The following is a 26923-nucleotide window of genomic DNA, read 5'->3' on the forward strand; positions in this document are numbered from 1 at the left end:
AATTAGCGGAGAAGCTATCAGGCGTGACAAACAATACAATATCATAATGGAGCAATGGAGTTGCACTACCAGTGTAGAGAGTGCTATGGTAATAGACATTGACGGTAAAATTGTAAAATTGACAATTTGCTTTGGATACTACATTCGTGCTTACTCAGTGGAATCCAATACAAATATTGACAATATAAAACTTTGTGTGCTATGTGAAAGTAATTTTATTGGTTTGATTAAACTGTTCAAAAATAAAGCAGGAAAGTAGAAACATACAATTTATTAAACTGGGAATAAAGTTTATAAACCAATTGAAGACAACTTTTACGCATGCATTTTTAACCCTCATCAACCTAAATCAATCAACAAGAAAAGCCTGATAATTTTTAGACTATATGGTCAAAAACAGGAATATAGCTTTGAAATTTTTTTGCTAGCAAATTTGCAAATTTACGTCAGATTAACTTGCATATTTCGGTGCATTCCCAATTAATTTTGTAAATTACATGAGGTAATACTGGAAGAAGATACCTTGTGTAGCAGAGTTTTTCTAGATCTCCATTCGACATGAAATAGCCTAGATCTAAATAACAGTTAACAATATTCACATGGTTGTTCACAATGTTTTGTAAAGGTGCTATGAGAGGCTGAAACGGTGTACTCTTTGAAATCGGGATCACTTCAATGGCAATGGTCTTTTGTAGTTTATATACTTATATAGCTTATACTTGCAATGAAATAGTAATGTTGCTGTGTTAAAACTTGTAGTTGAACGAAGCGATCATACTATCAAGTTAAGCAGTTGTAGCATGTGGTTGGTTGTAATTTCTGGTTTATTGATTACTGAATTATTATCAGTCTCCAAAGTCGTGTAAGCTTTTCACTACTGGAAAGTTCAATTGTTTTATTGCAGACATTACTTAGCGGTCGCTTCAGTTTAAATTATTTGTAATTTGACTGCTTATATAAGCTCAATCGCTTACATGATTAATTTGATGTTGAATATTACCCAACTGTCACTAGCTAAACTGCGTAGTTAGCTTGAAATCAATAAGAACAAATGTCGACATTGATTTAACCTGATTATATTGATTCTTCATTGGTGAAACATAGCATTGAGTCAAGACAGCAAAATAACCGTCTCCTCGACTGGGTTTTAGTAGAATAAAGAATCCTATTGGGTGTGAACCATTACAGCGTACAGCTATGCCAATTAGCACCGGATATCACATCACAAAGAATCGAACACAAAACGCAGTCACAAGCAATCAACAGGAAATTGTTTGCAGGCTGTTTAGTGATTGCAACTTGTTTTGGGAAATTTATGTCTTGTGACTGTGAGTAATGCCAACATAGTTACTGAGGTCACATAATTTTACTGTGGATTTGCAATTTTTTGTACCTCTTTTAAACTTGCGGTCGCCTAACAGTTGCTTTAATTGCAGAGTATTGCCGTTTTCAACAAGTCTTGTGTACGGCAAGTAACTAAAATTGACAAGTGCAGATGTGCAAAAATGTTTGCATGCACTTGTAGTTCACTCTTAGGTGCACAATTACGTATAGTTAGTGTACACAGTTTGACTAACTTATACTTTATATCAATTAAAGTGGGCACAGAAGTTCTGCCCAAGTCACCAAGTGCTAAAGTGCGCCACCCCTGCACACTTGGCAAATTTTCCAGTTTGAAAGCGCGCCACTGTTGCTCACGGAAAACTGTATTGAGTTTGAGTACCCCTACTTAAAACTCTGCAGTCTGGGTAGTTGCCAAATCCAAACCAAAATCCGTGGTTGTTTATATTGTGAGTTGTGACTCAGTTGTTGTTGTACTTCCAATGAAATTTGGTCACAGCTATAGTTCAAGGTTATAAAGTTAGAGCTTGGGTTGCTTTTGTTTGACCTAAATGTGTATTGAATGAGTCTCTTCTCGAGTCGTGATGTTTTTCACAAGGGTGTTGATATTGACTATTCAAAGGTTATTCACAAAAATGTGCAATTTATTGATATCATGATAAGTCATTTCAATTCCACTGAAGTCTAGAATAACATCATGAGACAGCAACACCAGACCATTATTATTGAAAAAGATAACTGAAAACCAGGGTGCATTTCATGCCATGCATTACTGGTTGTCAAGGTGAACTATTACCTAGAAGTATATTTAATACATATCTGTGTGGGATATATTTCTTTTCTTTTATACTCTGGCTCTGATACTATATTCAGTCCATGGAAGCATCAGAGTTATGTGTTCTGAAGTAGAGATTGTGATACTTGTTACTTCAGTACATGTGGAGTTTTAAATTCGTGCTGTGTGCACTAATTCATTGTTTGTTGCACAGGGAATTTTTCTACCCAAAACTGCACTGTTTTCAAAATTTAGTTAAATTGTCATCATTGCATAGGATATATGTTGATATCCTGTTTTATATCCTTCAGGTCATGCACAAACATAATGCAAATGCTGTGTTGCATATTTATTCCAGTTATTAGTCAGCAATTTCATTGTTATTGCAGAATGTATTTCGCCATAATGCATAACACCCTAAAGTCCTTTTTACCCTATTTGTAGTCACATAAACGATAGTGTCAGTGATGTATTTTTAATAGCTCTACAAGTGTCTTAATTAAATATTGTAAATTTTTTTGGTTATAATATACATCAATATGCAGCATCGAATTGTAAATCGATTGGTTTTGTTTAAAAACTAGTAGTACGGCATAGACACTAGGTTTGTATTATTTTGCTTTGCTTTGGTTTTTGACTGTTCTGTCAGGAAGTACTTGTTAATAAGGAAAACTTAAATAGTTACAAAATTATATGATATTTAGTAGTATCAGTTTATACATTATATGTGCAATTTATATTGTTTTGTTTAACCTCAGGCATATGTGTCTGATTTGATTCTAAGTTGCAAGGAACTTGGTTGATTGATTGATTGATTGCAAAATTCTACCAAAACTTGAAACATGGAACAAGCTCCTCAAACACATCCGGGTGGTTTGGGAGGAGAAAAACCTGCAACAAGTGATATTCAGCAATTATGTGACATGGTAAGCAGTTAATCATCAGGAAAAATGTTCGCGCATAATCAGGAAAACCTTTATAAATATATATGTGTGATATTTATTAATATTGGGATCTCAAAATTAATTTTAACATTCTGAGAACAGATTTCCCAGGGGTTTTTGTCAAACAATTCCAAGATTTACAGCATAAAAGAAAAGGCACACACAGACCATATTCAAAAACTTATTAACTCATTTTTAAATCAAAGAAATAGATAAAAACACAAGGAGCTTAACTGCCCTCTGTACAACTTGCAAAGATTTATAACACTTGATAAAATAAAAAAAGCTTTGATGGAAATAGACAGTTGTGCATATTGCCAAAATCATGCTACAGTATGTATTCACAGGAGTTGACTTATTGGTTGGTTATGCATAGTGCTAAGCATTATTGACACTGAACATTACAAAGATGCTTTTGGAAAAAAATTCAATATTGATATTTAGACACACAGAGACAAAAACAGTATATTCAATTAAAACTTTGAAGTGACTACCTGTACTTCACTAGCAAATTAAGAGATAAACGGCATGTTTAGGTACGATAAAAGCTTTTAACCAATTAAATTCCTCTAATAACGCTACAAGGTTTAGCTTACCACAGTATAGATAATCTTTGTCAGTTGCTGATAGCATTCATGGCAACTTAACGTTTTGGCAGGAAAAAAACGCTTGAGATTTACAATTTTGGTCAATAAAATAGATTTGGATTTGGCCTACTACTTGTCTGTAAAACAGTTGGCTGGTAATACAAACTGTTGTAGTATAAAATTTATTCTCGTATATATACATATCAAATGATAGTGCGCACCTTGAACTTAAATAACATTTTTGTGAAACATCTTTCCAGAAATAAATTAAGAAAAACCTGTTAACCAGAGCTTAACTCTGTCCAATGATGAAAGATTCCAAATTTGGCACTGATTAGTGTGTAGTTTGACCAAAATTGTTATCTGTAATGATACTTAAAACGTTTGTGTTGAAAAGTGTAGCCGTAAGGTAATTCTTTCAATGTGCATCTCAGGTAAAAGCTGATGTTGAAATGAAGATTGGTAAGAATGATGAATTCGTAGCAGTTACCTACCGATCTCAAGTGGTGGCAGGCACTATGTTCTTCATTAAGGTAATTTTAAGTGATATTGTTCTGGATGTTTCGTATCTTTATTCGATTTAGGTCAATTTGTAGATCTGGGTATAAGTTCCAAGTCTTTTCTGAGTCTTAGTTTTTTCTCTGTTAACTGCTAAAGCACTCTTTTTGACAATTACTAATTTTTATAATTTTACAAAATCAATTTTAAATTTATACAGGCTCCATTCAAATAATTTGTTTCAGTGGGGATTGTTTTCTGCAAATGTGCCAGGTTGGCAGCTCTTGAGTTTTTCTAAGTTGCCTTTGAAACGATATCAATTAGTTAGAGTTAAGGGCAAGTACTGGACAAGTGAACCAGTCAACTTAATGAATTGTTGATATTAAGAAATTAAGCAATTATTGCACAAATGTATCGCAGTCTATGACATGACTAATGGTTATGCGAAGTCACTGAAATGATGGCTGGTATTTGAAACAAGTGTGGATGTAGGTGTAGGTTAAAGCCAATATTAATGTAGTAGTTAGCTACCAGGTAACGCTGTTGATATTTGCGATATTGATAGTTATTCTTTCATTTTATTCTCGTAGAAACTGTTATGAATGCATATAGTATGAATTTTTGTGCAGGTGTATATTGGAGATGGAAAATTTGTGCATGTTAAGATATTCAGGAATCTGCAGCAGCAGCCATTCCTAGAGGGTTTGCAGGAAAATAAAACAGAAAATGATCCCATTGAATACTTTTAGTATATTAAGCTCAAAATAATCATGTAGGAATATTGCTTTCTTTACCAAATTTTGCTCATTTATCACTTGTTGTCGCTGCATATTTTTCCGATTGTGCATTATTTAACTTCAAATGCAGTAAATATTTTCTGAGACAGCGGGATTATGTATATAACATGAAAGACTTATTTTTTCATGTGAAGAAAACTCCATGATATTTTATACAAGATGCCAGCATAGTATTTTGTGCCCTGCCATGTGCTCAATTAGCTTCCATAAATTGTAGTAAACTATAATATACATTGACGTACGCTCCTATGCATCAACACTTGACATGCACTTGCCTACGATATATGTGTCCGAATTGCCTGCCAATATAATAATTGAAGCAATATTGTAATCTTTTGGACTCTGGTCATGTGTTTTTAGTTATTTTATTACATTTTAAAAATTCGCCCTTACCGATCATGATTGACTGTGGCTATATGTGATTGTTTGCTATTGTAAAATGTGCAGTAATCGGATAAATACACAACTTGAACCTGAATGGCCGTTGCGACCATATGTTGTTTAAGCGTAATTAGGAAATGTCAACCTGATTATTTTCTTTGTAACTTCTGTTACAATTACAGTCTGTCTATATACTGTCTTGCTCTTAGACTCTTGTATACTGTGTTGGGCTACAGAAAATAAAGTTTCAAGGTACAATATATAACTGTAGCAGAATCCGCTGTTGAGAAATCTCTGACAGTGTGTTTTTGCTACTTGCGCAAAGGCAAAGTTTGATCTGTTTTGATATTCATAAAAGATAAAATGCTTACAAACAAGAATCCAGTATTTGTGACGAATTTTTGTGCCTTTGTCCAGAATGCTTACTTAAGCGAGAAATTGCTGTAGTTCATTTAAAGGTTACCTTATGCATGCAGAGCGGATATTTTATGTTATATTACACCATGATTTTACCGTGCTGTTTATAAAGAATGTAACCTTCCATGGTATGCAGAAAAACCTTTTTCCCCAAATTATGCATAGTAAGTCATTATCCAGACTCGTTTTTGCCTATAAAAACACATTCCAGGTTAGCATGCAGTATTTATCTTGGTGATCCATCGCTTTGGTTGGTTGGCGGCAGTCTTGAACGGCGTATTTTGAGTTCTCACTGTAGCTAGTTCGTTACTGTTATTGAAATAGTTGTTACCAGGGCTTTGGAGCCGGAGCCCGGATATTAATTAATATTATTAATTAATTAAATTAATATTGACACAAAACGGCGTTTGCAGACAAATGTCAAATCTTGACTGTTTGGAACTGGCACAGCGGAATTTACTGTTTGATCGTAACCCAATATTGCTATATTTGGCCTAGTTTCGTGGTACATCTTAGTCGTTCAATTTATTCTCACGAAAAATATTAAACGTTTTTCCGATTACAAATAAAATATATAGATATCATACATATTAACACGTTGTAACGTGATGTTATAAGGACATGTTGTCAATATTATCAGCTTCTGCTTAAATGTTCTTGACATCCTGAAGCACATAGTTGTTTTGAAATGTTTTCAAAACAATTATAAGAATGTGTCGTCCATCTCCAATGTCGACCTGGAGATGATAAAACGGTAACAATTAAAATTACAGTTACCGTCCTACAGCATTTATGTATAAGGCTGAACATCACAATATTTTTCATTTAAATTTCTGTGTAAATCGAATTGGGTCGTAAGTTCTGCGAAAAATAGTAATACGAATCGTAATATGACGTTGATATGTGAAGTAAATCATATTTCATATTTGTCCACATCGTAAGATTACTGAAGAAATGTTGTGCTGATAACATTCCTACCTTTATCTGAAACAAGATCATTGCCTCAAGTACATGTAATACTGCCACGAGTTGCTCACGATACGACACTGCGACGAACTTGTTGAAAACTTCGTTGGTTCGCTTTTCGACCTCCGGTTTTACCTATACCCAAGCGAAAGCAAGTACATATTGTTTAATATGTGTTACAAAATTATTTTTAATTTTTCACTTTATGTTAATCAAAGAACGAAATATTCTCCTGTATTTGATTTATCATGAAAATATTGAAACTTACAATGTTAGCAATTTCCTGAATCCGTTCCGTAGCTGGTAGAAAAGTGGAATCACCATCTTGTAAAAAGTTGTTGCTGTCAAATGGTTCAATTGGATCGGATTCTTTCACGTTTGTCTTGACTCCCTCAAGCAGAAATCTTTGTTCTACGTTCCATCAAACTCTGATGATGATGTAATTTCCATCACCGACATCAATCTGAAAAGAGTAAAACATACATCAAACTTTGACTATGCGTTCAATTATTTTTGTATCAAAATCAACCAACATGACAAAAAACATATACAATAAAGAAACAGTACGAAAATGGATCAAACGATTGCTTTCTGAAATACACTTATGAAGTTTTCTTGGTTTCCTAAATTTTTGAATAACGCAAAGTCAAGCTTGGAAAAGATTGTGTTCAAATGAAAATACCGGAACATTTATTGTATTTATTTTCGGTAAATAAGAAAGTTATTCATTCACGGTTTTAGGATAACTTGAAATAAATTCAAAAGCTTAAACATGTTTTTCCAAGTTGAAATTGGTGTATGCAAACGTGCAATCTTACCTTGATGTAGTACAAAATTCCTGCTACTACTTGAGATCTAAAGCTGACAGCAAAGTAGCGTTTGTATTTCTCTCCAGTTTGCTTTTCCACTTCTGGTCTCACCTGCATACGGCATAAGGATTGAACTCAAAACAAGCATTGGAAATGAAATTATACAATGAAGTGAGTAATTGTATAGACCATATCGAGAAAGGTACGATATCGTTGTGAAGTATGCTACACAATCACACCAACAAAATTAACCAAAATATATTCGTACGGGGGTGTTCAAATGGCGGATCTCGATCCGGATCCGGATCTTTTCAACTTTTTGTGTGGATCTTTCAATATAGTCTTGAATCAATCTTGCAGCTGTAGCACAATTCACTTTTGACTTTTAGAAAGTTATAAATATGTTGTAGACCCTACAATGTAGGGTACATTTACATAAATAAGGCAACATAAAAATTAAAGCATGTCCAGTATGTTTACTATTCGTATTTAGTGGATCATCACGTTGTCAGGTTTGGTTGTGGTGGATCAAGGCAGAAAAAATTTGAACACCCCTGAAATTCGTATAATATATAATTATAAAATCGCACTAACAAAATTAACCAAAATATATTCGTATAATATATAATTTTACAGCCTAACTTGCAATCATACAAAAACTGTAAAACTTACTCCTATTGCAATTACATCAACAACCTCCGTCGCTGCGCGTTGAGGTGAAAGACATCCTGGGCATGACATGATAAATTGTTTAAGTTAATCCGAAACGACTTAGTAACCTACTGATCAAATATTCAACACTATTACTGCGTATGCCTGTATATGCTGACCAGACTGTATCGTTGTTGTGCAAATGTACTAGCTTTTATAGATGATTTACCTAACAACAATGATATGTTATGATGATATAAACTGCTGTATATGTAAATGTCTTGTTGTGATCTGGGTTTGTTTTGCATTCTGCTGGTGATGTAACAAATGTGACAACACTTCACAAAGCGTTTAGTTTTATTGGAGCACTATTGTTACATCTTGGTTCATCCTATAGTTGTTTATATCCTGTAATTTATCGTTTCTTGTGACCTTATTATTTGATGAACTCGATTTATTGTGTTTTGTGGCTTACATTTGGTCTAACTTATTATTATTATTATTAACGAAGTTTATATTTTGCCATCGATATTATTCACAAAGATTCCCTTGATATTTAAATTTAAATGTTGCGCAAGTTAACAGTTAATTAACTTACTGTAGCTCTTCTTCCTATTTCCCACCTGTAAAGTTGTTTATTTCACAAGTGAAAGCAGACATGTAGTTATGATGACAGAGTTGAGTCATGACAATATAGACAGCAATTATATGTTATGATGATATATACTGTTGTATGTAAATGTCTTGTTGTGGTCTGAGTTTGTTTTGCATTCTACTGCTGTTAGATGACTGGAAAGATACGTACGACGTTGTATAACGTATACAGCCAAAGAAGAAATCGAAGGAACCATGGTATTTCGATGCGGTACAATGTCTGATTAAACACATACATAAAACATCTTGCGTTTCATTTTAAATTGAAACTATTCTTGCTTTAATCATTCTACTGCTGAATTCTACTGAATAATTCTACTGCTTTTAGGTGTTTGGTAAATAAGTATAACGTTGCGTGACGTACACAGCCAACAGAGACTATACATGGTTCGATTTGCTAGAGTCCCAAATTTATGAAGACTATCCAATTAACAAATTTTAAAATTTTCGGCTGGACATTTCGGCCGAGTGGTTATAGCGCCATTCTTGCATTAAATGCGTCTCATGTGTTCCGTGTTCGATATCCAGTGGCCCTATAACGTCTTGAACAAAGCTTTCACAACGCTTGCTCATGTTCATTAAACCTGGAGGATAGTTCTAAATTCGGGCGGTATTATATCAAAAATAAAACCCAAAATAAAAAATGTGTGACAATCGTAACTTGCACAAAGACTAGCTCTGTGGAATGACGAGCGATAAGGAACCATCGCCGGGTTTAAGTCGTGCAAAAACTTTCCTAAGTCTGAGAATAAAGTTTTCCATGCTATACGACTTTACCAACATTGAACCCCGCAAGTTTGGGGCGAGTGTGTGGTTTACAAAACGTTTCGCCTTACATTCCTTGCCACCTGCACATTTTCTGCTAATGACTGGCAAACTGCTTTGTCGCTGAAAGCTTTTATAGACGCTCATCAACGGCTTTTAGAAGATAAAATTTTTCCAGTCTAACAACGTACACAGGGAGTTTTGTTAGCCAACGTAAAATTTACAGGAAGTGCTGAGTGGGCAGCGTTATATCGGGGAATTCAGCATTGCTCAAAGTTTCCAGAAGTCCTGAATGATTCACAATTGATGCTTCCTGAAATCTTTGATTGAATTTTGTGGGCATGTCTGTGTGTATGTTCATCTTATTACAGGAGAAATTGTTTACAAGTTAATATTATTTCAATAACTAAAAAAGTAAAACATTAAGGAATTGAGGCCTTCACATAGCAAAAGTACTGTATATGTTGCCAATAAAGTTCTCGTCAGGAAATTTTACACAATTAATTTCGCAAATAGCTTATTTAGGACTATGCCATTATGTCATGCCTTTAGACTTAGATACTATGCCGTGAACGTATCCATAGCAACAGGGAAGATTTTGAAGTACAGTAAAATAGACCCTAAGCCAAACAATATACTTTATCTCCCACATTTCAACATTGTGATAATTACATAATTTCCTACAGAAGATCCAATGCAAAACCCTAAAAATTAGAACATTTTTAATGAAACTTTTATTGCTGTGTTATCGTCTGTTATCAAAACTCTTTTATCATGTGTAGGTTCATCTTTAAAATTTTAAAACTGTTGATGACAGAAGCAATTCAATCTAATTTGATGAACTTTTACAATATCACAATACAAGAATGTGGGTGAGCCAAATGATTGACAGCTGTCTCATTTATGGACGACCTATGCAAGCAATTAAACAATTTAATAGACGGATGTAAAACTTAGGAAGTGTTGATTGTGAGGGTTGTTTTAGATACGGATGCATCTATGCTCTTTGCATTTCTGAATTGACAACTCCCTAAAAGGTTTCAACAGAATATAACAAATGAGTAATATTTACTATTTGGCAAAATTTAGTGTATTTTGTCGACGCATTTGAGCGCGTTCAGTTTACCTCGTTGATTGTTGGTCATTTCACTTACTGATAAGAGCACAACAGAAAAGATCAGGAAGTCCACTAAATAATCGTAAACAAAGAGATTGTTCTTAAAGGGAAATTTTCCTTATGAGGGCCCTTCACAGAAAAGTCGCCTAAATACCTCGGCCGCAATATAGCAACACAACAACATAATACACCTATACCACTGATTACAAGTTCACAGTTTCACACTGCCACAAAAATACTGTGTTCGTCAGTTAGTTCGGGGGTAAAATCGTGCGTGGTTTGAACCATGCGTGGGTTGAATCGTCCAGGGTTAAATTGTCCACGTTTGAATCGTTCGTGAGCTGAATCGACCTAGAACCAAACTCTACACATTAACATGCTGCTGCAAACATTTACAACTTTAGATAATTATCGCTAATGGTTCATTTCAATCAGTTATGTAATTTTTTAAAGTGTTATGTTTAAGTGGTAGTAAGAGGAAAACACGCCATATGAGCAATTTGGTGCTGGATGAAGCCATTGACACCAACATGCTAGAATGGACAAAAATCGTCCAAACATGTGTAGATCTACTGTAATTGTGTTAACTTAAGATTAAAATTTTTAAACATGCTTTTCTTGTTTCAACTGAAGAAAATTTTTTAACAAATAACCCGATATTAGATATACTGTACAGTAAAACTCCGGTAAGTCGACCACCCACAGGACCGTAGTGAAGGAGGCGGGGTCATAACCAAAAGAGCGAGTGCTGAAGCTTGCTGTTTTCTATTGCTATTGCTGCTATTCAGTGACTGGCAGGCTGCTGTTTGTAACATGACTGCAGGCTGCTGGTCGCGACGTAATCAATAGCAGTTTAGTTTTTCAGCAAAGTGAGCAACTGATTTGGATTTTTCCAAGAAAAGTGTACATTGGTTTTTAGAAAAAAAGATAATTAAAACTTGTTTGTGTGAGCGATAATAACTATATAACTATACATAGGTATCAGCCTACAACTGATGTCACAAAATATTTGAAATCTACCGCAGCTACAATTGCAAAAATCTCATTCGTAGCTGGCTGTGTAAATGAAAGACATCCTTTGCATGCCATAATAAGTTATAATAAAAACGTATGCTGTATATGTATGATGCCGACTTAACATCCTCCTGGAAAATTATTTTCAATTAAATTTAGAAATGCCTGTTGTAGGAGTTTCACCAATGTGTTTTATTTTTTTGAGCTGCATTGTCTTAAAAGTATATATCAAGCAATCTATTCATAACCAAATTCTGGGCGTTCTTGCCTTAGTTTCAATACTGGAATAATCTAAAAACGCAATATAGGCTAAATCTTTTGTCTTTAAATACAATCATTCTTGTCGTAGGATTGTTTGCGTACCACTTGAAGCTAACGTAGCCCAGCTAAGTGATATTCCTAAGCGAATGGTTGAAAAGTTGTATGATGTTATTATTAAATGAGTATGATCTCGGGTTTGATGCGAATACCCAACCTGAATTTATAAGAACTCACCACTCCAGTGTGCATGCAGGGAGCAGAAACATATCACGCTATCACAACTGTTTGGAGCTGACACATCGGAATTTATTGTCTGATCTTAACCAGAATTTGTTAAATTCGGCCTTTTTTCGTGGTACATCTTAGTCGGTCGATTTATTTTCATGAAAGAAATTAAATCAACAAAACAAAGTCAACACAATAATACAATAACAAAGCAAATAACTATGAGCAAATATGTTTTTCCGATTACAAGTAAGTTATAGATATCATACACATTAACACGTCATAACGTGAAGTTATAATGACATGTCTTCGATATTATCAGCTGTCAAATGGTTCAATTGGATCGGATGCTTTCACGTTTGTCTTGACTCTCTTAAGCTCAAATCTTTGTGATATTGTCCACAAAACTTTGATGATGATGTAATTTTCATCACCGACATCAACCTGGAAAGAGTAAAACTTACATTGAACTTTAACTACCTTCAATTAATTTTGCATCGAAATCAACCAGCATGACAAATAAATCCAAAATCCCTGGGTAAGGCAAAGTCAAGCTTGCGAAAAATTGTGTTCAAATGAAATTATAAAAACATTTCTTGTATATTTTTGTTATGTTTTCTAAGCTGAAATGGTTGTAGGCAAACGTGCAATCTTACCTTGATGTAGTACAACAATCCTGTTACCATTTGCTTGCGAAAGTTGTCGGCAAAGTATTGGGTGTATGTCGTTCCATTTAAATTTTCAACTTCTCGTCTCACCTATTCGGAGAAAGGATTTATTTCAAAACAAGCACTGAAAATGAATTTGAAACGAAGAGGGTATGTAGGCTACATTGAGAACGGAACGATATTGTTGAGAAGTAGCCTATGTTTCGAAATGCTATAACTTTTGTAGTAACTTAACGTTCATTGGTAATTCTAGTTTAACGTAAGATTTTCTAGTACAGTAAAATAGACCAAAATCCAAACAATATACTTTTTCTCCCACATTTCAACATTGTGGTAATTACGTAATTTCTAGCTACAGCAACTCCAAAGCAAAACCCTAAAAATTAAAATATTTTTAATGAAGTTTTTCTTGCTGTGTTATCGTCTGTTATCAAAACTCTTTTATCATGTGTAGGCTTATCTTAAAATTTTAAAACTGTTGGTGAAAGAAGCAAATCAATCTAATTTGATTGAAGTTTTGCAATATCACAAGATAAAATCGCGTGTGAGCCAAGTGATTGACAGATGTTTCACTTATGGACAACCTTTGCTTTTGCCATATCTGACATTATAACAACAGGTCCAACACCACCAGTTTGGGCAAGCGCTGTCAGGGTTAAAATGACATTCTTATTTTGTAAAAATCCAATTACCTACGATGGTAAGTAATATTATAAAACTTTAAATCACAGTTGAGTATGCAGCTGCATTTATATACCAGCCCAGTAAATAAAGACATGAACTGTATTGCAACATAGCATTACGTTATCTATATAATCCTAACCGGAATCCTTATTGCATTTCACTGTGGGAGGTTGCGGTAGACTAGAATTCTGATTGCCCAAGTATTTCTATTAATTGTTGGTCGGTTGCATTGTTCTGTAAAAACTATTCTTGCAGACGATTGTGCGCTTATGTAACTGACGTATGAGCGAAGTGTAGCGAACTACGATTAAACCGGTGTGACGTTGGTTGCCTTTTTATTTTTATATCATGACAATCATTCACTAGTTTTCCGAAACTTAAACCCGCTGCAATTACAGGTGCCGTGAACAATGTTGCCGGTTCAATTATGAATCAATGTAACCTGGTTATTCATTCAGATTTGATTATTGTCTGTTTTAAATTTAAAGACACTTAACGTCAATGTAGTAACTTAGTCCATAAAATATTAGAGGGCAACTGCAACTGATTTATTCAACAGGATATTGCTGCAATGTTGTTTTTTGCAATAGTTTATCTGTTATACTGTAAATGTCACAATATACGAGCGAGACCGTCATGCTCCATACAGAAAAGAATTAAAGAAGTCAGTCTAAACTCTAAATGCTTACTGCTTAGCTGACTCCTCAAACACGTTTTCACATAAAACCTAAAAAATTGTTTCAACATGCTAACAATGCATTCACAGATACAGACACAGCATAGGTACCGTAACCGTTTCTAATGACCTCCAGCTTTCTCACTTCGAAATTACATTTTAGATATTGTTGTTTTGGATAAATAAAGGCAAAATCTGAAATGTGTTCTTATTTTATCTCACAACGTTTTTTGAAAGCATGAATAATTTTGACTCAAAACTTACACAAAACGGCATTTGCAGACAAATGACAAATCTTGACTGTTTGGAACTGGCACAGCGGAATTTACTGTCTGATCGTAACCCTAATTTGTTATATTTGGCCTTGTTTCGTGGTACATCTTAATCGTTTAATTTATTCTCGCAAAAGATATCAAACGTTTTTCCGATTACAAATAAGATCTATAGATATCATGCATATTAACACGTTGTAACGTGAAGTTATAATGACATGTCTTCATTATTATCAGCTGTCAAATGGTTCAATTGGATCGGATTCTTTCACGTTTGTCTTGACTCCCTCAAGCTGAAATCTTTGTTCTACTTTCCACCAAACTCTGATGATGATGTAATTTCTATCACCGACATCAATCTGAAAACAATAAAACAGACATCCACCTTTGACTATACCTTTGAATAATTTTATATCAAAATCAACCAACATGACAAAAAACATAAACAATGAAGAAACAATATGAAAATGAAACAAACGGTTGCTTTCTGAAATGTACCAATGAAGTTTTCTTCGTTTCCTAAATCTTTGAATAAGACAAAGTCAAGCTTGCAAAAGATTGTGTTCAAATGAAAATGCCGGAACATTTCTTGTATTTATTTTCGGTAAATAAGAAAGTTATTCATTCACGGTTTTAGGATAACTCGGAATGAATTCAAAAGCTTAAACATGTTTTTCAAAGTTGAAACTGATGTATGCAAACGTGCAATTTTACCTTGATGTAGTACATAATTCCTGCTACTACTTGAGATCTAAAGCTGACAGCAAAGTAGCGTGTGTATTTCTCTCCAGTTTGCTTTTCCACTTCTGGTCTCACCTGCACACGGCATAAGCATTGAACTCAAAACAAATATTGGAAATGAAGTTATGCAATGAAGTGAGTAAGTGTATAGACCATATCGAGAAAAGGTACGATATCGTTGTGAAGTATGTTACAAAATCACACCAACAAAATTAACCAAAATATATTCGTATAAAATATAATTTTACAGCCTAACTTGCAATCATACAAAAACTGTAAAACTTACTCCGATTGCAATTGCATCAACAACATCCGTCGCTGTGCGTTGAGGTGAAAGACATCCTAGGCATGCCATGATAACTTGTTTAAGTCAATCCGAAACGACTTAGTAACCTGCTGATCAAATATTCAAAACTATTATTGTGTATGCCTATGTATGCTGACCTGACTGTATCGTTGTTGTGCAAATGTACTAGCTTTTATAGATGATTTACCTAACAACAATGATATGTTATGATGATATAAACTGTTATATATGTAAATGGCTTGTTGTGATCTGGGTTTGTTTTGCATTCTACTGCTGATGTAACAAATGTGACAACACTTCACAATGCATTTAGTTTTATTTCAGCACCATTGTTACATCTTGATTTATCCTATAGTTGTTTATGTCCTGTAATTTATCGTTTCTTGCGTCCTTATTATTTGACGAACTGGATTTGTTTACGTGTTTTGTGGCTTACATTTGTTTTACATCTTTGAGTTATAATTTGCTTATTTTGCTGTGTTTCTCGGGTGTTTTCCACAAGGATCTCTTCTGATTGACAAGTTCTCTCGATTTTCTCGCTACTTCATTTAAAAAAAAACTCAGTTTCAGTATTATTGGTTTGGTAGAAAGTTTTCAGTTCTCTGCTGTTACAGTGATTTTTCCTGGTAAGCTTTAGCTCTAAGTTAACCCTTATTTTCTTTGTAGTTTTTAAATAAAAATATCACCAACACTCACGCGTCACTCTGGCGTCGTGGTTCGCCGTGAAAGACGCTAAAAACCTGTATGAGGTAATTACTTATCACATAACGCTGTTAGATGTCTGGTAAATAAGTATGACGCTGCATAAGGTACACAGCCAACGGAGACTATACATGTTTCGAGTTGCTGGACTCCAAATAGTTTATCAAGAATATAAAAAATTAACAAATAATAAAATTGTCGGCTGGGCATAGCCGAGTGGTTAGAGCGCAGCCCTCGTAGTATATGCCGCTCGTGTGTTCCGTGTTCGTATTCCAGTGGCTCTACAACAAACCAAAACATTAACGAGACTTGCTAGTTCTAAAATAAAAAAAATCTGGCAATCGTAACTTGCACAAAGGCTAGCTACGTAACCGGGGCTCGAGCGATGAGGAATCATCGCCGGATTGAAGTCGTGCAAAAACTTTCCTCAGTCCGAGAATGAATATTACCATGCCACACACCATACTAAACCCGCAAGTTTGGGACGGGTGTATTGTTTACAAAACGTTTCGCCATACATTCCTTGCCACCTGCACATGTTCTGCTAATGACTGGCAAACTGCTTTGTCGCTGAAAGCTTTTATAGACGCTCATTTACGGCTTTTAGAAGATAAATTTTTCCAGTCTTACAACCTACACGGGGAGTTTTGTTAGTCAACGTAAAATTTACAGGAAGTGCTGAGTGGGCAGCGTTGTGTTGGGGAATTCAGCGTTGCTCTAAGTTTCCAAAAGTCCTGAATGAATCACAATTGATGCTTCCTGAAATCTTTGATTGAATTTTGTGGGCATGTCTGTGTGTATTTTCACCTTATTACAGGAGAAATTGTTTACAAGTTAATATTATTTCAATAACTAAAACCTTAAGGAATTGAGGCCTTCACACAGCAAAACTGCTGTATATGTTGTCAATAAAGTTCTCGTCCGGAAATTTTACACAATTAATTTCGTAAATAGTCTATTTAGAACTATACCATTATGTCATGCCTCAGAATTAGCAACTATGCCGTGAACGTATCCGTAGCAACAGGGAAGATTTTCTAGTACAGTAAAATAGACCAAAAACCAAACAATATACTTTATCTCCCACATTTCAACATTGTGATAATTACGTAATTTCCTACAGAAACTCCAAAGCAAAACCCTAAAAATTAGAATATTTTTAATGAAGTTTTTCTTGCTGTGTTATCGTCTGTTATCAAAACTCTTCTATCATGTGTAGACTCATCTTTAAAATTTTAAAACAGTTGGTGACAGAAGCAATTCAGTCTAATTTGATTGAACTTTTGCAATATCACAAGACAAGAATGTGGGTGAGCCAAATGATTGACAGCTGTTTCATTCATGGACGACCTATGCAAGAAAAAATTTAATAGATGGATGTAAAACTTAGGAAGTGTTGATTGTGAGGGTTATTTTAGATACGGATGCATCTATGCTCTTTGTATTTCGGAATTGACAACTCCCTAAAAGGTTTTAACAGAATATAACAAATGAGTAATATTTCCAATTTGGCAAAATTTAGTGTATTTTGTCGACGCATTTGATCACGTTCAGCTTACCTCGTTAATAGTTTCACTTACTGAGCAAAAGACTATATCCATAGCGCATATAATTTTTGTTAGTAAATACTAAAGTTTATGCTTATACAAAGAAGAAATAAGGTTGGTTTTTTGGAAAAAAAAGCTCTGTGGTGAGATATTTTATGGCTGACCTTTGCACGCTTTGGCCATAGACGATGTTCTGAGTTTCGCTTCTTTCAAATAAAAGTTGCATGTTAACATTAATGCAATAGTTTGTCTTGTTAAGAGAAGTTAATTTTCAAACGTGATTATATCATTTCATTTGGTGCAGCCGTATTTTTGATTGAAATTTCGAAGCAGAATTAACACCACCCTATATATGGATTTTCATTGACAACTTCTGCTAATGTAGTCATGGAAACATCTGTCAATGTCTTTGTTTTCATATAATTCATAACTTTCAAATTCTTAATTGTTAAAATCGCTCTTGAACAAGCTTGTTATGAAGTTTAGTCTTCACAGCTTATGATTGTATGTTTCTTTCCATTTATACTTTTTCTGCTTATACAGAAACCACACGATTTAAAAATGATGTGCGGTTGTAGCAACGATCGAAATAATTGCATCAGTTCAATTTTCTATTGTGTTGGCTCTTGCGCTTTAATAATTCCAAGTAGTTTATCATTTTATTATTTGTTCCATATTTCAAGTAGTCTATAAATAAAAATACACTATACGGAAGAAATTATATTATGTGTAATAATATTCAGTGAAAAATCGTGTGTAGCTTAGTTTAAGTGGGTCAGATTCCGATAGGTTTTCCCAATTTTGGTCAGGACCTGTAGTCCACATTACTGACATGCGAAAGTATACGTCACCGCCAACAGCATCCTGATATGACACAAAAAAGTTATCTGTAATAACTTGCTCACAAGCAATTTGTACAATAGATTTAAAACCCTATAATGCATAACAATCTTAATAGCTAATTAATAATAATTTCTAAGTCGATTAAATAACGCAAGATCTGTGTTCTTGTGCGTATATTCTCCTAAAAAAGCGATACGCTTATACCTGCCATGATGTAATACCGATCTCGTCCCAATTCTGCTCACAATTTCGTGATCAGCCATAACGGTGTCATATGTGGTGAATGTTTGTCCAGTCAAGTTCTCTACGGCCGGCCTCACCTATGATAAGAAGCAGAAAGAGTAATTGCAGTTGAGGATTAACCTTGTGGCATTTTTTAATTTTTCTCGACTTAACAAGGTTGCTATTGCTTTTGCCATATTTGACACTATAACAACAGGTCCAATACCACCATTTATGTGACAGGGATAAAATGACATTTTCATTTTGTAAAAATTCAATTACCTACGATGGTAAGTTAAATTATAAAACATTAGATTACAGTTGAGTATGCAGCTGCATTTATATACCAGCCCAGTGAAAAAAGACATGAATTGTATTGCAACATAGCATTACGATATCTATATAGTCATAACCGGAATCCCTAATGCATTTCACTGTGAGACGTTTGGTAGACAGGAACTCTGGTTGTCCACGTGTTTCTATTAATTGTTGGTAGGCTGCATTGCTCTGTAAAATGCATTTTTGCAGACTACTGTGCGCTCATGTAACTGACGTATGAGCAAAGTGTAGGGAACTACGATTGAATCGGTGTGACGTTGGTTGCCTTTTTATTTTTATATCATGACAATCATTCACTAGTTTTCCGAAACTTAAACCCGCTGCAATTACAGGTGCCGTGAACAATGTTGCCGGTTCAATTATGAATCAATGTAACATGGCCAATAATCAAGATTTAATCACTGTCTGTTTTAAATTTAATGATACTTAAAGTCAATGTAGTGACTTATTCCATAAAATATTAGAGAGCAACTGCAACTGATTTATTCAACAGGATGTTGCTGCAAAGTTGTTTTTTGCAATAGTTTATCTGTTATACTGTGAATGTCACAATATACAAGCGAGACCGTCATGCTCAACACAGAAAAGAATTAAAGAAGTCAGTCTAAATGCCCACCGCTTAGCTGACTCGTCAAATGCGTTTTCAAATATAACCTAAAAAGCTGTTTCAACCTGCTAAACATCCTTTCACAGATACAGACACACCATAGCAACCGTAACCGTATCTAATGACCTTCAGTTTTCTCAGTTCGAAAGTACATTTTAGATATTGCTTTTTTTGGATAAATCAAGGCAAAATCTGAAATTTGTTCTTATTTTATCTCACAACGTTTTTTCAAAGCATGAGTAATTTGGACTTAATATTGACATAAAACGGCGTTTGCAGGCAAATCACAAATCTTGACTGTTTCGAACTGGCACAGCGGAATTTACTGTCTGATCGTAACCCTAACTTGTTATATTTGGCCTTGCTTCGTGTTACATCTATGTCGGTTGATTTATTCTCTCTAAGATAATAAACGTTTTTCCGATTTCAAATAAAATACATAGATGTCATGCATATTAACACGTTGTAACGTGAAGTTATAAAGACATGTCGTCAATATTATCAGCTTCTGCTTAAATTTTCTGGACATCCTCAAGCACATAGTTGTTTTGAAATGTTTTCAAAACAGTTGTAAGAATGTGTCGTCCATCTCCAACGTCGACCTGGAGATGATAAAACGATAACAATTAAAATTACCGTTACCGTCCTATAGAATTTATGTATAAGGCTAAATATCACAATATTTTTCATTTTAATTTCTGTGCAAATCGAATAGGTTCGTAAGTTCTGCGAAGTAGAGAAATACGAATCGTAAGATGACGTTGATATGTGAAGTAAATCATATTTCATATTTCCCCACATAGTAAGATTAATGAAGAAATGTTGTGCTGATAACATTCCTACCTTTATGTGAAACAAGATCATGGCGTCAAATACACGTAATACTGCCACGAGTTGCTCACGATACGACACTGCGACGAACTTGTTGAAAATTTCGTGGGTTCGCTTTTCGACTTCCGGTTTTACCTATACGCAAGCGAAAGCAAGTACATATTGTTCAATATGTGTTACTAAATCATTTTTAGTTTTTTACTTTATGTTAATCAAAGAATGAAATATTCTCTTGTGTTTGATTTATCATGTACATATTGAAACTTACAATGTTAGCAATTTCCTGAATGCGTTCCGTAGCTGGTAGAAAAGTGGAATCACCATCTTGTAAAAAGTTGTTGCTGTCAAATGGTTCAATTGGATCGGATTCTTTCACGTTTGTCTTGACTCCCTCAAGCAGAAATCTTTGTTCTACGTTCCACCAAACTCTGATGATGATGTAATTTCCATCACCGACATCAATCTGAAAAGAGTAAAACATACATCAAACTTTGACTAAGCGTTCAATTATTTTTGTATCAAAATCAACCAACATGACAAAAAACATAAACAATAAAGAAACAATACGAAAATGGATCAAACGATTGTTTTCTGAAATATACTTATGACGTTATCTTGGTTTCCTAAATCTTTGAATAAGGCAAAGTCAAGCTTGGAAAAGATTGTGTTCAAATGAATATACCGGAACATTTCTTGTATTTATTTTCGGTAAATAAGAAAGTTATTCATTCACGGTTTTAGGGTAACTTGGAACGAATTCAAAAGCTTAAACATGTTTTTCAAAGTTGAAACTGATGTATGCAAACGTGCAATTTTACCTTGATGTAGTACATAATTCCTGCTACTACTTGAGATCTAAAGCTGACAGCAAAGTAGCGTGTGTATTTCTCTCCAGTTTGCTTTTCCACTTCTGGTCTCACCTGCACACGGCATAAGGATTGAACTCAAAACAAGCATTGGAAATGAAGTTATGCAATGAAGTGAGTAAGTGTATAGACCATATCGAGAAAGGTACGATATCGTTGTGAAGTATGTTACAAAATCACACCAACAACATTAACCAAAATATACTCGTATAATATGTAATTTTACAGCCTAACTTGCAATCATACAAAAACTGTAAAACTTACTCCTATTGCAATTGCATCAACAACCTCCGTCGCTGTGCGTTGAGGTGAAAGACATCCTAGGCATGCCATGATAAATTGTTTAAGTCAATCCGAAACGACTTAGTAACCTGCTGATCAAATATTCAAAACTATTATTGCTTATGCCTATGTATGCTGACCGGACTGTATCGTTGTTGTGCAAATGTACTAGCTTTTATAGATGATTTACCTAACAACAATGATATGTTATGATGATATAAACTGTTATATATGTAAATGGCTTGTTGTGATCTGGGTTTGTTTTGCATTCTACTGCTGATGTAACAAATGTGACAACACTTCACAAAGCATTTAGTTTTATTTCAGCACCATTGTTACATCTTGATTTATCCTATAGTTGTTTATGTCCTGTAATTTATCGTTTCTTGCGTCCTTATTATTTGACGAACTGGATTTGTTTACGTGTTTTGTGGCTTACATTTGTTTTACATCTTTGAGTTATAATTTGCTTATTTTGCTGTGTTTCTCGGGTGTTTTCCACAAGGATCTCTTCTGATTGACAAGTTCTCTCGATTTTCTCGCTACTTCATTTAAAAAAAAACTCAGTTTCAGTATTATTGGTTTGGTAGAAAGTTTTCAGTTCTCTGCTGTTACAGTGATTTTTCCTGGTAAGCTTTAGCTCTAAGTTAACCCTTATTTTCTTTGTAGTTTTTAAATAAAAATATCACCAACACTCACGCGTCACTCTGGCGTCGTGGTTCGCCGTGAAAGACGCTAAAAACCTGTATGAGGTAATTACTTATCACATAACGCTGTTAGATGTCTGGTAAATAAGTATGACGCTGCATAAGGTACACAGCCAACGGAGACTATACATGTTTCGAGTTGCTGGACTCCAAATAGTTTATCAAGAATATAAAAAATTAACAAATAATAAAATTGTCGGCTGGGCATAGCCGAGTGGTTAAAGCGCAGCCCTCGTAGTATATGCCGCTCGTGTGTTCCGTGTTCGTATTCCAGTGGCTCTACAACAAACCAAAACATTAACGAGACTTGCTAGTTCTAAAATAAAAAAAATCTGGCAATCGTAACTTGCACAAAGGCTAGCTACGTAACCGGGGCTCGAGCGATGCAGAATCATCGCCGGATTGAAGTCGTGCAAAAACTTTCCTCAGTCCGAGAATGAATATTACCATGCCACACACCATACTAAACCCGCAAGTTTGGGACGGGTGTATTGTTTACAAAACGTTTCGCCTTACATTCCTTGCCACCTGCACATGTTCTGCTAATGACTGGCAAACTGCTTTGTCTCTGAAAGCTGATATAGACGCTCATCTACGGCTTTTAGAAGATAAATTTTTCCAGTCTTACAACCTACACGGGGAGTTTTGTTAGTCAACGTAAAATTTACAGGAAGTGCTGAGTGGGCAGCGTTGTGTTGGGGAATTCAGCGTTGCTCAAAGTTTCCAAAAGTCCTGAATGAATCACAATTGATGCTTCCTGAAATCTTTGATTGAATTTTGTGGGCATGTCTGTGTGTATTTTCACCTTATTACAGGAGAAATTGTTTACAAGTTAATATTATTTCAATAACTAAAACCTTAAGGAATTGAGGCCTTCACACAGCAAAACTGCTGTATATGTTGTCAATAAAGTTCTCGTCCGGAAATTTTACACAATTAATTTCGTAAATAGTCTATTTAGAACTATACCATTATGTCATGCCTCAGAATTAGCAACTATGCCGTGAACGTATCCGTAGCAACAGGGAAGATTTTCTAGTACAGTAAAATAGACCAAAAACCAAACAATATACTTTATCTCCCACATTTCAACATTGTGATAATTACGTAATTTCCTACAGAAACTCCAAAGCAAAACCCTAAAAATTAGAATATTTTTAATGAAGTTTTTCTTGCTGTGTTATCGTCTGTTATCAAAACTCTTCTATCATGTGTAGGTTCATCTTTAAAATTTTAAAACAGTTGGTGACAGAAGCAATTCAGTCTAATTTGATTGAACTTTTGCAATATCACAAGACAAGAATGTGGGTGAGTTTCCTCACAACACAACAAACAGGATGATTTGCATTTGTTCAGACGTTAAGAATGCTTGAGTATAGAGTTGCAATAATGTGAAACATATTGTAAAAAACAATACTGTAAACCAATTTAAAAATATTTATTGATATTAAACACCTTTACGCGAAATAGTATAGTACGTCATTATTAACCATAACACATCAGCCAACGTTAAATCCAGCATTTTACTGCTAAAATTTGCAAGAACCCTGTTCCCTGTTCCCTGCTCCCTGCGATGACTTAACAGGAGTGAGAGTCGCAATTGTGCGTTCTACTTTTTACTCACTGGTCACCAGTCAAAATTTAAAAGTTTACTTGGAAGACAATTCTATTTTTAACATTTTTCGGAAACACACAAGTAAGCTTTCCGTTGACAACAGAAAGCACCAGATAGAGACAAACATTACAAGAAAATATCTTTACAATTTATATTTATCGTTTGAAAAATGTTTTGGGCAGTAGCAAAGGAAAACGACGTAAACCGATTTGATAAACGTATTAAGCTTATGTTATTGTACTGAATCAGTTTACGTTGCGTTTAAAGATTGCTGCGATCACTCAGTTAGGCAATAATAATGCATCATCTAAGGCAATAATGCATCACATCTAAGCTCGGTAGACTAATGTACACTATAAAAGGCTTGTTTACCTAACGTATGATAACAATAGAACAGTAAAGAAATCCAGATCACAACAAGACATTTACATACAACAGTGATTTCATCATACTGTTGTGATTTCAAGTAACCAGGTGAATATGCTTGAAAAAGGTGTATTGGAGTCTGCTCCAATGATCAAAGTAACGTTTTGTTTGGGTCGTTTTATAGTTCCGAGTAAAATATCGTAAATTTCAAACTGGTGTTATTGTGCTGTCTATTGCATACATTGGGTTCAACGTTTTAAGATATTTGGTTTTTCAGAAAACCAGAAAATTTACTAATGCATAATTTTATTAGACAATAATTTTTCGCTGATTGCTCTGATTATAGACGCAATAGGTTATATGCAGGTCGTGACAAACGCGAATAAATGTGAATATATAAATTTTATTTTGGTTGAACTGGGTCAGACTCAGACAGATTTTCCCAAACTCGTTCTAGGGTCAACTTTTGATTTTGATCCAGTGTCCACAGAACTTGTATACGAATGTATGCGCCATTTCCAACAGCGACCTGCGAATACGAAGCTTTTGATAAGTTGCTGTTAAATTATTGTCCGATCATATGGAGACAAACAAAATGTCTATATGACTGTTAGCACTGTATAAACTAAGCTAGATTTTAGAGTAATTTTCAATAAGAAAATCGTTTTCATCTGAATCTTCTGACTACACAAAGCACAGAAAAGTGATTTTGGAAATGTACTATATAATGAAGTAATCAAAATTTAGGTTTTTTTAAAGATAACTTACTGTAATGAAATACATAAATTTCGTTCTCGTAATAATTTCTTGAACAGATCGTTCTGGTTCGTACGTCGTGTACTTTTGTCCAGTTTGTCTTTCCACTTCCGGTCTAATCTGTTCAATTATTACAACGAACATTATACTGATATAATCGTTCATCGCAAAAAAGTTGCTACTCTAAAATATAAGATGAAACCTGCGTTTGATTTATACAACTCATTAGGTAAACGCAGAAAAACTTCTGGGCTCACATTTACCTTATTTTGCTATACGAGGTGGTATTGTAATTTGCATGCACATTAATACGAGGTACATATATATATATGTTTATCAAATATATTTATATAAATCACTAGTATATGCTACAGCCATTTACTCTATGTTTATTTATTTCTATTTAGCCATTTATATTTACCCCAGCTGCAATGGCCCTAGCAGTTTCCGTGATTAAGAGCTGCAGTCCAGGTCCGAAGAAGGGTATGTAACATGGATTTAACGACATTTTGTGTCTCTTCAAACTTCCGGGTTAAAGATCTAGTAATTCATCAAACATCAAATAGCAACTAATTTTATTCAAAAAATACTACTGCATTTATATAGATTGAGTATGAAAACAAAACAGTGTATGCAAAACGAAATTTCCGGCATTAATGTACAGTATGTATATAGGTTTTGCCACAACCAAAATTGTTTTGCATATTATATTTTGTTTATGAATTGGTAAAAGAAGTAATACTGTGTATTGTAAACAGATTGGATGCATTGTTTTGCAATTAACCATATTTTGTAGATATGATGATATCCGCCGTTCTATTGACTGTAAATGTCTGTAACAGCTTGTACACAGCCTACATGCATTGTAAATTACTCACATCGTAAATTTAGATGATTTTAAACGACAATTTTTAATGTGCAAAATGTTGTTATTTAGTACGAAAAGATTTAATTTACTGTAGAGAATTGAGCCAGGACAGCACCTTAACCATTAATTCGCGGTTCACGTGAAAAAATAAAACTATTTTTCTTACATTGCTCAAGCACATAAGAGAGCTTTTTATTGCCAAAAGCGAAACTACTATATAGAAACAAAACGTTCCCAAAAATATTTTTACAAGTCGTATGTTTTGTCTGAAATGAACTCAATTGCAATAAAGTATTATAGATTGAAATTTGCAACTATATTGATGTAAACTGTAAAGATTCTTTCATGTAACTCCTTGCGTTTGCAGTAGGTTATATGTAGGTGGCGCTAATTTGACTTGCACTGACTTTACGTCATCATAACAAGCAGCGATTCTGCAGATTTTGGACAAAAAAAAACTGACACACACGAAGCGATATTAGTTGAAGGTGCTTCCTTTACAGTTTAGACGATATTGCACATAGACGAAATTTTTTTCACTCGTTTTCATAAACGCAAGATGTCTTATTAAGTCAGATTATATTGCGCGTTAATATCGCTACTTACGTAAAGTGATACAACGTATTTTGACCCAGCAGGCTGTGTATATAATAGAACGTCATGCTTATTCACCATAAAGCTAACAAAGTAAAATGCAAAGCAAATCCAGATCACAGTAAGGCATTTTCATACAACAGATGATATCATCTAATTATTGCTATTATATGTAAACAATAATCAAAAGAAAATTTTTTTCCTTATTGTATTTAAATGTTTTCATAA

At 34.3% G+C, this 26923-nt stretch overlaps 5 protein-coding genes across 6 annotated transcripts; 1 reads left to right on the forward strand and 4 right to left on the reverse strand.

Moving 5' to 3' along the window:
* The first annotated feature begins 962 nt into the window (after positions 1-962).
* On the forward strand, positions 963-5420 carry LOC143468828 (cystatin-A-like). Of its 2 annotated transcripts, none has more exons than XM_076966256.1 (4): positions 963-2720; positions 2875-3042; positions 4082-4180; positions 4366-4767. In XM_076966256.1, the coding sequence occupies exons 2-4, from the start codon at positions 2959-2961 to the stop codon at positions 4378-4380; spliced, it is 198 nt and encodes a 65-aa protein (XP_076822371.1). In that variant the 5' UTR covers positions 963-2720; positions 2875-2958; the 3' UTR covers positions 4381-4767. The 2 variants fall into 2 exon arrangements, with proteins under 2 accessions (XP_076822371.1, XP_076822370.1); XM_076966255.1 differs by lacking the exon at positions 4366-4767 and adding an exon at positions 4775-5420 and having other exon boundaries at positions 2573-2720.
* Positions 5421-6246: 826 nt separating this feature from the next.
* Positions 6247-8335, reverse strand: LOC143468829 (cystatin-A-like). Its single transcript, XM_076966257.1, has 5 exons — positions 8188-8335; positions 7525-7626; positions 6975-7169; positions 6719-6841; positions 6247-6477 (listed from the first exon to the last, which is right to left on the reverse strand). Exons 1-3 carry the CDS (start codon positions 8254-8256, stop codon positions 7128-7130), a joined length of 213 nt encoding a protein of 70 aa, XP_076822372.1. The 5' UTR covers positions 8257-8335; the 3' UTR covers positions 6247-6477; positions 6719-6841; positions 6975-7127.
* Positions 8336-14576: 6241 nt separating this feature from the next.
* LOC143469121 (cystatin-A-like) lies at positions 14577-15712 on the reverse strand. Its single transcript, XM_076966691.1, has 3 exons — positions 15530-15712; positions 15217-15318; positions 14577-14861 (listed from the first exon to the last, which is right to left on the reverse strand). The coding sequence occupies exons 1-3, from the start codon at positions 15596-15598 to the stop codon at positions 14736-14738; spliced, it is 297 nt and encodes a 98-aa protein (XP_076822806.1). The 5' UTR covers positions 15599-15712; the 3' UTR covers positions 14577-14735.
* A 4469-nt stretch (positions 15713-20181) lies between these two features.
* On the reverse strand, positions 20182-21952 carry LOC143468831 (uncharacterized). Its single transcript, XM_076966258.1, has 5 exons — positions 21772-21952; positions 21460-21561; positions 20910-21104; positions 20654-20776; positions 20182-20412 (listed from the first exon to the last, which is right to left on the reverse strand). The coding sequence occupies exons 1-5, from the start codon at positions 21838-21840 to the stop codon at positions 20323-20325; spliced, it is 579 nt and encodes a 192-aa protein (XP_076822373.1). The 5' UTR covers positions 21841-21952; the 3' UTR covers positions 20182-20322.
* A 2073-nt stretch (positions 21953-24025) lies between these two features.
* On the reverse strand, positions 24026-25794 carry LOC143469101 (uncharacterized). The gene is made up of 3 exons (XM_076966662.1): positions 25655-25794; positions 25246-25353; positions 24026-25006 (listed from the first exon to the last, which is right to left on the reverse strand). The coding sequence occupies exons 1-3, from the start codon at positions 25739-25741 to the stop codon at positions 24881-24883; spliced, it is 321 nt and encodes a 106-aa protein (XP_076822777.1). The 5' UTR covers positions 25742-25794; the 3' UTR covers positions 24026-24880.
* Positions 25795-26923: the final 1129 nt, after the last annotated feature.

This window comes from Clavelina lepadiformis, chromosome 8, assembly GCF_947623445.1.
Source record: "Clavelina lepadiformis chromosome 8, kaClaLepa1.1, whole genome shotgun sequence".
Lineage (NCBI taxonomy): Eukaryota > Metazoa > Chordata > Ascidiacea > Aplousobranchia > Clavelinidae > Clavelina > Clavelina lepadiformis.